General features: G+C 43.6%; 1 protein-coding gene across 1 annotated transcript in view; it reads left to right on the top strand.

Moving 5' to 3' along the window:
• The window catches only part of RAD51B (RAD51 paralog B), a 608,256-nt gene that overhangs the window by 437,928 nt on the left and 158,021 nt on the right, over nucleotides 1-12,307 (top strand). The window contains exon 8 of the mRNA XM_005686011.3: nucleotides 1,159-1,255. Within this exon, the coding sequence (XP_005686068.1) occupies nucleotides 1,159-1,255 (97 nt within the window). The remainder of the gene's footprint in view (nucleotides 1-1,158; nucleotides 1,256-12,307) is intronic.

Below are 12,307 nucleotides of genomic sequence, written 5' to 3'. Positions count from 1 at the left end.
TTTCTTTACCTGACCTTGCCATCCTGCTGCCCTCTCCGCCCCCAATTAAGCTGCCATTGGCATAGGATTTATAACGTGTCATTGGTCCATTCAAGAGACAGCAACAAAGGTGCAGCTGAAAAGCTGGACAACTAAGAATGGAGACGATTTCCATTTCTACTCCAATCAGGATGGCAACAAAACCATAGCTGACCCTTGGGACAGACCAAGACAGTCTGGCCAGATGCGTATTCCAGGCACCAAATGCCTAGTTTTTCAGAAGAGGGACCAAAATGGCTCACCAATGTGCCCATGATGGGAACACCCAAATCTGGGGAACTGATTGTGGCATTAGTCGGGCTGCAGTTTTCCAAGAGAGAGTCTGTGTTTTGTTCTTTAGCTTTATAAACAATACAGTAAATTTTATAAATGAGAGTTTTTAAGGAAAAGAATAATTTCTTGATAGAACCACATATTAAATTATTGTGTGGAAATAAACCATGTGAATTAAGTAATTTTAGAGTTCTTTCTAGGAATTTTAAATGTTATGAACTTTATTTTGTATAGGTCAGATTCTGTTCATTTGTGTTTTAAATATGTAGTGAGACTTTGAAATTCTTTTGTTAGAATTCAACTTGTTTAAAAGAAGAAGAGTGCTAGTCCTTTAGAGATGAGTTTTATTCCAATTTCACAAATTTGGAAAGAAAATTCTGATTTTCACGTTAACAAGGAAAGAAGCCCCAGGCATTCAGATGTTAAATCATTGCTTCTCTTCAGCACTGTGATATTGTATGTTGTGGATATAATCTTAAAAATGATAAAACGTGCACATATGCATTTTCATTCTCTGGTTGGCCTTGTGTTAATATTATTCAGCTGATATGACAATACCTCTCTGTCCCAATTTGCTCAGCATTTAGAAAGAATTGATATATAGTTTAAGCTGAAAAAAAAAAAAAGTGAGTCTGTTTCCTGGGTTTTCTGTGATTTGAATGACCTAGAGACTTTGCCAGATATTCTGGCCTCAAGATAAAATTGATGGAAGTCAGAGCTGGGGTTTTCCTACCTGCGTACTTAGCAGTCTTCCCCTAAACCACAGTCTGCCTTTTGATAGCTCTAATAATTAATTTGGTCTTCTCTCTTCTCCCTTCCCTCCACCTTCTCCTTGTCTGTTCACAGGTTATCTTGACGAATCAGATTACAACCCATCTGAGCGGAGCCCTAGCTTCTCAGGCAGACCTGGTGTCTCCAGCTGATGATTTGTCCCTGTCTGAAGGTAAGAGATCTGTCCTAGAGGAGCTGAAACTTGACACTGACTTACAGCCCCACCACCACCTCTCTGCCTCCCGTTGAGAACTGAGACACACAGCTATTAGGTGCTGGCCAGTGAACCAAGCCGGGGCCTGGCGATGGAGTCTTGGCCACCTTTCCTGGCATCTGATTCCTTATATTTGTAGAATCTCTTATTCTGTCTCTAGCTTGTTCTGTCTCTACAAGTGAACTTCCTTTTTCACTTGAGTGGAGCATCTTCACAGGCATCTTCACCACCACCTAAGGCCTCACTCCTCTACAGTTTCTTTTGGGTCTTTAGTACAAGAGCTGGTAAACTGCTAAATGACTTTGTTTTTTGAGACTGATGCTCCAATGTTGGCTTTACCCATGGTCCCACAGCAATTTAACCTTTTTTTTAAACTGGGTACTTTGGGGCGATCTAAGTGTATGCACTAGTATCACGTATTAGAGATGTGGCATTCCCAATCAGCTTTACAGAAAGATTAAGAAAAAAACTCTCCATGTAGGTAAATCTGCAAATTTTATCCACCCTCCCATGCTAGCAAAGGTCAGACTGGCTCTGGTTTACGTAGCTAGGGGAATTACACCACTGAGCCAGTGGGTGGTTTCTAGTTTTATTGAAAGTTCTTACTTGACATTTCTGAGTTCTGCTAGTTGCAGTCTGATTTCTTTTAGGGTAAAAGGCTGTGGGCCTGGGTGGATGAACATAGCTGTTCCAGGCCCCTCTGCACTTTTCCATTTTCTGAGAATTATTCACGATGGAATATATGGGACCTCTAGGGCTCCTAACTGCCCAGGTGGTTTTCCATGGATTGGCCTTGGTTCACGGTCCCCCAGATGGCAAGGACTACATCCCTGCTTCTTGGTGGTGTTTTTCAGGATGAAAATGAATTACTTCTAAAGAGTGTAAAATGTTCTGTGTACCCTATTTCCACACTCAGTGATGCCTCTCATTCTCCCATCTCCTGGGCTAAAAAGCTGAATCACCCCCTATCATCCTTCCCTCCATATACTCCTTTCATCATCAAGTTTACTGGATTTTATCTTTCCAAACATACCTGTCACCTCTTATGAGTTATATTGTGAGCAATACACTGACTTACTAAAAACTCACAATTGGATTATTTTAATGAATTCCATAATGACCTTCCCAATTCCAGCCTCTACCACATACACCCACTTCCCCATTTCTGGCTTCCTTTTATTGTGTCATTCTCCTACTCTTGAATCTTGAAATTACTGTAGCCCATTTCCTGAGAATGGGCAAAAATCAACAAGCTGATTTTAAAATATTCAGGAATTTGTGGCTTGTTAGCTTTGAATCAACCAGGGTGGAAGTATTTACACCATGGAAATCAACACACACTGAAAATTGGGTTTTTTCCTTTCCTTTTGTGTGGATCAGTTAGGTTGATACTTCTTAATTCTTGGTGGTCTGTCCTTTCCTTCGTATTCAGCCTCTGGGAGGCTCCTCTAGCAAGTGTGTGCCCTTCTGCTGGCTCTCCCGACCCCTGCCTTTGCGCTCTGCACAGACAGCTTCTAGAACACCATCCCCCCTTTTACTTCTACCTCTTCTTTTCCTCCCAAATCCTCCCGCTCCTTCGAGAATTATTTAAAGACCGCCTCTTCCACAAAACCTCCTTGCCTCTTCCAGGCTGCCTTGGTCTCACTCTCTTCCTCCTCTGTGGTCCTTCTACCTGGTCAGTAAGATAGATCTTTAAAAGACCTTTAAAAATAATTTAACTTTTCATGGTTTCCCTACCGAATTGGCAGATATTTTAAGGACACAGGCTTTCTTGTATTCTTTTTTTATCCATGTTGTGGATTAAAAACTTTGCTGAGTGACCAGCAAGGTTTTAGCCACAGTGTGTGTGTGTGTGTGTGTGTGTGTGTGCGCACGCACGCATGTGTGTGCGCTCAGTCGCTCAGTCGTGTCCAACTCTACGAACCCATGGACTGCAGCCCACTAGGCCCTTCTGTCCATGGAATTTTCCAGGCAAGAATACTAGAGTGGGTTGCCATTTCCTTCTCCAGGGGATCTTCCCAACCCAGGGACTGAAGCCGCATCTCTGCATCTCCTGCATTGGCAGGTGTTTTGTTTACCATTGTACCACCTGGGAAGACTGTCTAGGCCCAGTTCAGTTCAGTTCAGTTCAGTCGCTCAGTCGTGTCCGACTCTTTGCGACCCCATGAATCGCAGCACGCCAGGCCTCCCTGTCCATCACCAACTCCCAGAGTTCACTCAGCTCACGTCCATCGAGTCAGTGATGCCATCCAGCCATCTCATCCTCGGTCGTCCCCTTCTCCTCCTGCCCCCAATCCCTCCCAGCATCAGAGTCTTTTCCAATGAGTGTGTCTAGGCACAGAGTAGGCAGTAAATAAATGCTGAACCAATACCATAGTAAATGCTTTGTAACAACGGTTAACCATGGGAATCACCTATGAATGTGACTAAAAATTGTTATTATAATAATTACACACAGACCCACACATTTATTCAGTTCCTAGGAGGAGACCACAAGAGAATATCTTGTTTCCTCATTTGAAAACCAATAAGCAAGAGGACTTCTCTTTGTCCTGGCTTCCTGGTTTATCTCAAGCAAAGAGGAGGAGCAAAACCAGATACAAAGGAAATTGCTTTGGGGCTCCAGTGTAAACGCTTTAAGAAAATGGCAAAGGTATGTTCATGGCAAAGGGACAGTTACAAGCTCGTTCCGAGACAACTTTTTCTTAATGTGAAACCCAAGGGAGAATGGAAGCAATTGATGTTTTTGGCCTTTTCCTTGCATAGCAAAGCAGATAAAGAGTCTATGGAATTTTTTTTTTTTCTGAAGTTCTTTACCAGTGAAGGAAAAAAATAATACATTTCTCAGAATATTTATGCCTATTCACCTATATCACTGTTTATTAATGTTGCTATGATTAAAATGTATGAATTGCTTTGCTGCTGTTGTAAGCATTCATTGTATCGGCTTTGCCTTTGTGCTCTGTGAGATTGAGCAGCTCTTTTAATTACTTCGGGCCTCAGTTTTTTTCTGTTAAATGACAGACTGGATGAATATAAGATGGCTGAAGTCTTTTCTAGTTTTAACAGTATTAGATTGTGATGTGGGTCTGAAGGTCAGGGGCCTTCACTCGTTGATGGGGTTTTAACATTCTGATTTGCAGGGTGGGAAGAGTGACCTTGTCGTCCTAGATTAAGCATAATGGGGCGGATCTTTGGAAATGTTAGCACTGATACATCGGCATACCTCTAACAGCTCCCTCTCCCCATCCTGCTGTCACTTTCCCTGTAAACATTTCTGGGTTTGTCTGTCCCTTGCTCTTGCTGCCTCTCTCCCGTGCAAACGTGTACACAAGAAGTGTACAAGCCAGTGAGAGTGAGGAGCATACTGTGATGGGCTGAGTCCAGGGTTTACCCTGTCCTGTATGGATTTCAGCTGCAGAGCAGAGGATACAGCTTAGAACAGCACTCCCTTGAAAACAGTTGTAGGGTGAGAACAAGCAGCCGAGAGCAGCCAGTGAGAAAATGATCCGAGTTGACCCGAGAGAAGTACCCAGCAGGGGCTGATGTGCAGAGATGAAGTCCCTTCTGCTCTGACGCAGAGCAGGGAATATGAGTGACCTGGCCCAACTGAGAGATCTCTTCCACACCAGCGGATCCTGTACTATTAATATCTGCCAGCTGCGGGCCCAGAGCTTCCCCCTGCTGAGATCAAAAGAGCTCCTATCTTAGCTGGAACAAGGTCATCTGCACAGGGCTGTAAAAGGGAGCCCTGGCTGGCTGCAGGGACCTCAATGGGGGAGGAGAAGGCAGGAGATGGGAGGTGTTCTCTCACGCTCCTTTAATCTCGGCTGACCAGCTGTTGCCCTCCCAGTGTTTGTAAAGTTGAGAGTTCTTTGTTTTTGTGTTGCTGGGGTTTTTTTTTCCTTATTAAGTTTATGCTTGGATTATGTAGACCCACGTTCACTGCTAGGGTCCATGGTCTGATTCCCTTCGAGGATTCATTCCCCAGGTAAATTATCCAGCTCCCATGCTGGGGAAGCCAACGAAGGGAGAAGTGACCCCCAAAGAACTCTCCTGACATTGCTTCTGCTCATAAGCTATGTGCGCTGAGAAGGCATTGGAAGGCAAAGTAAATTTTCCCTATTTAGTTAAAATAACTCCTCACGTGTGTACATGTGCTTGTCAGTTTTCAGCCTGCCTTTTACAAATGTTCTTTCCTTCAAGTGGGAGAATGGACTGGTCGAGGCTTATGCAAACTGACCAAAGTTGTATTGTGAACCCAAGGGCAGAAATCAGGATTTTTGACTTTATGATCTGCATTGTTCTTGACCAGGCACTGTGAGTCAAAGTATTTTCTTCTTCCGTGTTTTTTTCTGCTGATGGAAACTCAAGCGTGTAGGTTATTACGAAGTTCAGTGTCTGGTTACTCACTAGACTATTGTGACTGTTCTGTGGCCAAGGATATATTTCTTAGATGCCCTTGATGTTTCTTCCTGGAGGTCATTGAAGGTGTAAGGATGATGGGATTTCAGTCACAGAGAACATCCTTTTTGCCTCTAGTGATCAGTGAAGAAAGGCTCTAACAGTCCAGCTGGCCTAAGACACCATCCATGTCCTGTTCTAAAGTCACCTGGAATTTGAGCAGAAGGGCTTCCTGAGTCCCTGTCTATCCAGGCAGAGTTGGTAGTTGAGCCTGATGTATGGTGACTGGGGACCCTGTGCAAGACTGAAGCTCTCTTCAACTTAGACCATTGGCTTTCCTTCCTTTGATAATGTTTTGGGATAGCATTCACTCCAGTGCGGTGACATGTCCATTTCAGGAGCCTAGGGTGGCATGTTAATATCCTCTTATCTGTAGTAATAGTTTTGGTAGATAATAGCCTTAAAAACTAAAAATTTAAAGTATCTGGCTGGGTCAAGGAAAGAACACAAGAGAAAAAGTATTATTTACTAGGACTAAGAATGATTTCTAGTTTTAGTATTGGAAGCCTTTCTATTCCAATTGAATTGATGGCTGATTCCGTGTGCACGAGAAAGTATTTTGGGATTCATATTCCCTAGCAAACCATCCTTGCAAAAACCTGGAGTCCATTTGATAGATTATATGCAAGTGTGTGTCTTGTGTCTCTTTTAAAATAAATTCAACACGCGAGAACAGCTCAGAGTGGTTGGGACAAACCAGGGACTCATGGTTGTGAAAGAGGCAGACTTCAAAGCATGGTATGAATTTTCAAGTTTTATTTCCACTCTTGCTTTCCAGCTGGATCTGCTCTGGATTTACTGCAGGATGTTTGAAAATGTGGCTCCCTGCTAATCTCAGACAGTTGCTATGATCAATGGTTTCTTTCATTTCCGATAAAAAACACTGGTGTTTCTGCTTAAATTGTGTGTACTTTCAGCTTTATTATTATAGTAGTAATTTATTGTCCAGCATTACCCAAATTTGTAATCCATTAACCACAAACTTTGGGGTGGATTGGTCAAGTTAGTAAGACTCTGTCCACGCTTTGGCTCCAAGGCTCTGCACAGTCCAATCCCACACTCATTGTTCATTTAGATAGGACCCTGGGCAAAATGAGTGTGGGCTGAAGCAGCGTTAAAAATGCACCTCTCGGGGTCATGGTGCAGGTTGGTTATAATTAGCACTTTGAAAACATGAAGTGTCTCCATGTGACTGCAAGGTTAATATTAACAAGGACGATCAACATGTGAGCATTAGCATTTCCATAGTATTTAAAAATGTCTTAATGTGATGAATCATTTGATCTGTCTCAAGCAAGTGAAGCATGAAGGCTAGAAGGGTGTTGCCCAAAGGCCCCACAGCAAATGAGAGGTGATGGTGCCAGAACCAAAGTCAGAGCTCCTCTCCTGAGATCCTAGGTTTGTACACTGCTGCCGCTTAGGAGAGAGTTGGGGGCAAAAATGTATGTGTCCTAGTGACCTTTCAATTTTTGATTCTAAAGCCGCAGACGTGGATCAACACACACAACTTCACATGCTTTTGGTTACGAGGGGACACACACCTACCTGTGCTATGCTTCCGCTAGTAGTCAAACATCCAGGGTCCTTAGCTGGGTATATACCACTTCTAACAATGATTCAGGTGCTATGAAAGGTCTAATTTATGGAGAAAACTTGGAAGATTGAAACTCTACCCAAACCCTGTAGTATTTAACTAAAGTGAAAGTGAAGTCACTCAGTCGTGTCTGACTCTTTGCCACCCCGTGGACTGTAGCCCACCAGGCTCCTGTGTCCATGGGATTCTCCAGGCAAGAACACTGGAGTGGGTTGCCATTTCCTTCTCCAGGGGATCTTCCCGACCCAGGGATCAAACCCAGATCTCCTGCGCCTTAACCTCTGAGCCACCAAAGGAAACCTAAATGCTACATGAGGTGGGGGCTGCCAGAGTTGAGAGGGGACTGGGCACAGCCTACAAACATCTGAAAAGCTGTCAGTCTCACAAGGGAGAGGAACTTGTTGAGGATTTTTCAGCAGCGAGGCCAGGGGCAATACAACCATAGCCGAGGGATCAAATGGAGAAAGGAACAGTGAAGTCAGCCCCCAGGAAGCACTTCTTGATCAGGAGCTCTGTTTTGCTAGAGAGTTTGCCAGAGAGGCGTGTTTGAGGCAGGAGGTACGTTAAGATCAAATGAGATGAGAGCTGAAAGTTTTCTTAGGGAAGAAGTCTTTGAGGTGGTTCATGGGAGAGCAGGGTTAAATGTTGTGAAAGTCTTTTCCCCTCACCCTCAGACCTCTTCACTATTTAGGATTTACAGGCTCATTTCCCAGATCTACACATCTTCCTTCAGTGTCATGAAGGCAGATGGGACGAGAACACCAAAGCCAGTTTTGCCAATAGCTTCAACTACAGAGATAGAGGGGCCAAAGACCCAGAGAATGGGATGTCAAGAAGAGGTGTGATCCGGGAGGGCTACAGATTAGAAGCAGTCTCTGAGAAGAGATCCTCGTTTACCATCATTGAAAAGAGTTCTATACCAAAGATGAGATGCGCCTAGGTCAGCAATCTTAAGAAAAGTATGTTTGGTTTCTAGGAGTGGTGCCAGGGGATAACTTAGTTTGTGCTGTTATGTGGCATGAAAAACATTTAGAGTACATTGGTGGTGTTTACTAGGATTTGGGAAAGATTGTAACAAGGTCTGGTAAGGTGGTCTGGCCCTAGAATAGACAGTCCAGCTTGGCTGTGCCCTAGGTTTGGATCTCTGATGGCTTTGCTTTTCTTCCTTTTTCTGATAAGCCAGTTGATAAATACCAATTAGATTAAACAGTATTTCATTCAGTCAGACTGACTTTTCCTGGGCATTAGCTGCATTCCTGCATATATTAGCATGTTTTAGAGCCTTGGTCCCTCCAAAAAAATTTTTTAAAAATACCTTTTTTGGTAGGTGAGGAGACCTTTCAGTGACTTCCAACCTTATGATTTCATGAGTGTGGAGCCCCTACTTTATGCACTATATTTCCTATATTCATGTTACAATCCAGAAATGAGCAAGATATGGTCCCTGTCCTCAAGATATTTATGGTGCAGTTTGAGAGTCATTCTAAAGAACAGTATTTAGGTAGGATGTGTGCAGTGCTTTAGACAAGTAGGGTAAGAAACAAAGGCTCTAGGATTTAGGAAGAAGGGAACATCTCTTTCAGTAAAGGGAGAACTGAAGGGTCCAGGGAAGAAGGCAGAAGAGATAGGCCTCAAAGGATGGATGGGATTTCAAGAGGCACAGAAAAGATCAGGAAAAGCTGAGAACTAAGGCATTAAGCTCAAAATAGGCCTTGTCTGCCCTCTTTCCTAGTAGTCTCCCCTTCTCCAAACCTGTTCTAGGTGTATAGCCACTTCCTTGTTCCTTAGACTCTGGGCTTTCTGTCTCTGGCCTTTTGCGCTTGCTGTTCCCATTGACTGGGGCACTTGTCCAGAGCTTCACTTGGCCTGTTGCCGCACTACCTTCTGTCTCACTCAAGTGTCATCTTCCCAGAGAGGTCTTCCTGCATCTCTGTCTTAGATGAAACCACTACCCCCATCCCAACCTTCTCTAATCCCCTAAGCCTTCTTTATTTTTTTCATTGCCCTTATCACTACCTGACCTTATAAGTTTATTTGTTTATGGGTTTATGGACTGCCTCCTTGCTTTTGGATAATCTTCTCAAGGGCAGGGACTTTGTCTTGATCACTCCCGTATCCCCTCCTCCTGGAGGGTACTCGGTAAATACAGGATCTCTGTTGTAGGGAAATGTAGCATACTTTGGGAGGGGGGCATTTGCCTGGGGTTTTAGGGTAAACATAGGAGGTCATGTGCAATGAATTTGGAAGTAGATTGGGGCCAGACTCCAAATGCCAGACTGAATTAAGGTTTTATGATAAAATGTTCATAACATGTACTCTGTGGATTCTCTAGATGAGATGTGTTAGATGGCTTAGGGATGGGGAGATTGGAAGTAAGGAAACAATGAACTCATCAAATATTTAGGGAAATGGGACACCCATTATGCCCCAGGAGCTATACTTAGTGTAAGGATACAGAGATGAAAGAATGATGTTCTAGATAGAGGATAGGTCATTACCAAAGCTACAATGGCAAGAGCATGGCCATCTGAAGAAGGTAAGAATCATTCCTTATGACTGGGAGTGCAGGGGGCACACAGAGGAAGGCAAGGGATGAGACAGTGCAAATCATGGACATCAGGCATGCCATGGTGGGGAGTTCCCTGAGGCCTCCGTGATAAGAATGAGAGGATGATCCATTGGCAACATGTCATCTCCCTGATCAACATGATTGATGAGACTTATTTGACTGGCTGGGAATGTTTCTCCATCCTCTTTCGTAGTTTCTTGTGTACCCCTTCCTAAGCCATGAGATCAAATGTGGATGATCCCCAAATAGAATAGGACTTCAGTCAAGGATAAGACGTGGTGTTTCCCCAACAGAACCCTCATTCCAGTGGGTCTCAAGCTTTAGTGTGCATTAAAATCATGCTGAGAGGGTTATTAATACACACACCACTGAGCTCCCACTCTCGAAGTTTCAGTCAGTCTTGGGAGGGGCCAGGGAATTTGTAATTCTAGCAAATTTTCAGGAGTTGTCAATACTGCTATTCTAGGAACCTCACTTTGTTGTTGTTGTTGTTCAGTTGCTCAGTCATGTCCGGCTCTTTACGACCCCATAGACTGCAGCTCCCCAAGCTTCCTGGTCCTTCACTATCTCCTAGAGTTTGCTCAAACTCATATCCATTGAGTCTGTGATGCCATCCAACCACCTCATCCTCTGTCGTCCCCTTCTCCTCCCTCCTTCTATCTTTCCCAGCATCAGGGTCTTTTCCAAAGAGTCAGCTCTTTGCATCGGGTGGCCAAAGGATTGGAGTTTCAGCTTCAGCATCAGTCCTGCCAAATGAATATTCAGGTTGCTTTCCTTTAGGATGGACTGGTTTGATCTCCTTGCAGTCCAAGAGACTTTCAAGAGTCTCCTGTAGCACCACAGTGCAAAAGCATCAATTCTTTAGCACTCAGCCTTCTTTATGGTCCAGCTCTCACATCCATACATGACTACTGGATAAACCATAGCTTTGACTATCTGGACCTTTATCGGCAAAGTGATTTCTCTGCTTTGTAGGTTTCTTTCCAAGGAGCAAGTGTCTTTTAGTTTCATGGCTACAGTCACTGTCTGCAGTGATTTGGGAGCCCAGGGGGAAAAAAATCTATTTGCCATGAAGTGATGGGAACTTTGAGAAACACTCTTTTTGCATTGAGTCTTTTATCCATGTTAGGCACAGAAATACCAAGACAAAAGCAGCTCTGTCTGAGCTCTGAAGGAGACAGTACCCTAAGAGAGGAGACAGGCATGCAGAAGGTGTATCATTAGACTCCTGGCAGCCACGTGCCTTCACTGGGTCACAGTGGAGTTTTCTTCAGGCTTTGCCTCACGTCTGGGAGACAGTATTTACTAGAATGTTTCAGGCCTCTTTTGTTAGCAAGAAACAGAAAGCCACTCAAGTTTACTTAAAAAAACCCTCAGGTCTACTAATAACTGTTGCTACCATTCATTGATCCATGTTTTTGTGTGCCTGGCATTGTACATCCACAATCACATTTAATACTCACAACAACCCTCTGAGGCCGATGGTAATTATCACCCATTCTCTAGATGGAGGAACTGAGTCCTCGGAAAGTGACACGTTACTGGCAGAGCCAGGATTCCGACTCAGAGAGTCTGGCTTTAGAACTTAAATTTTCATCCACTAAGTTCTTCTGTAAGGATGTGTTGGCATTCTCATGGCTACGTGCAAATAGAAAGCAAAATACAGTCCAGATTTCTTGGAAACTGGAAAGGTTGAAACTTGGGACACTGTCTTCATTTTTCTTCTATCTGTCTCATCTTTCCATGGCACTGACCATGGACCATTTGAGCTGATCAGCCCAATTTACCTTTTCACACCTGCTAATTCTGTGGCTGGGTTATCTTTTGGTCCAATCAGCCATGGCCAAGAACTCATATGGTAAAGAACGCAGCCAGTACACCCATCCATTCTGTTGGGTCCATGGATAAGGGGCATTTTCCTCTTATAAGGGGTTATGTGGGAAGGGCAGATTCCTTCAGAAGGAAGTACCTATGGAGTCCCCAACCATAGCATCTAGTTAAACAACTGTGTCCATCTGAGCTGATATTTTTGTCAAGTTTACTTGTAAACACGGAAGTCTGTGTACCTTTGTCAGTGGCCTTCAGTCATATTCATTCTCAAAATCATCTTCTTTTAGACCAAAGTTTTAGTGTTACATCCTTATTGCTAGTCAATGTGTTAAATCCGACATACTGTTTTTCTTTTTAAATATTTGAAAACATTTTATTTCTAGTTCCAGATCTGGCTCCTCTCTGATCTAATTTTCTTTATGCCCACTGTCAGCCCTAGAGTACCTCTTCAGGGTAAAGAGAGGTCTCTTCTGTTTATTCAGAGTTCACTACCTCCTCTAAACAGTTGTTATCTGAGGAGATATGAGGCTAAGCTTACCTGTGTAGAAGTTGT

The sequence above is a fragment of the Capra hircus genome, chromosome 10 (assembly GCF_001704415.2).
Source record: "Capra hircus breed San Clemente chromosome 10, ASM170441v1, whole genome shotgun sequence".
Classification (NCBI taxonomy): Eukaryota; Metazoa; Chordata; class Mammalia; order Artiodactyla; family Bovidae; genus Capra; species Capra hircus.
The sequence above is the reverse complement of the archived record's forward strand: the minus strand, read 5'-3'. Positions and strand labels throughout refer to the sequence as shown.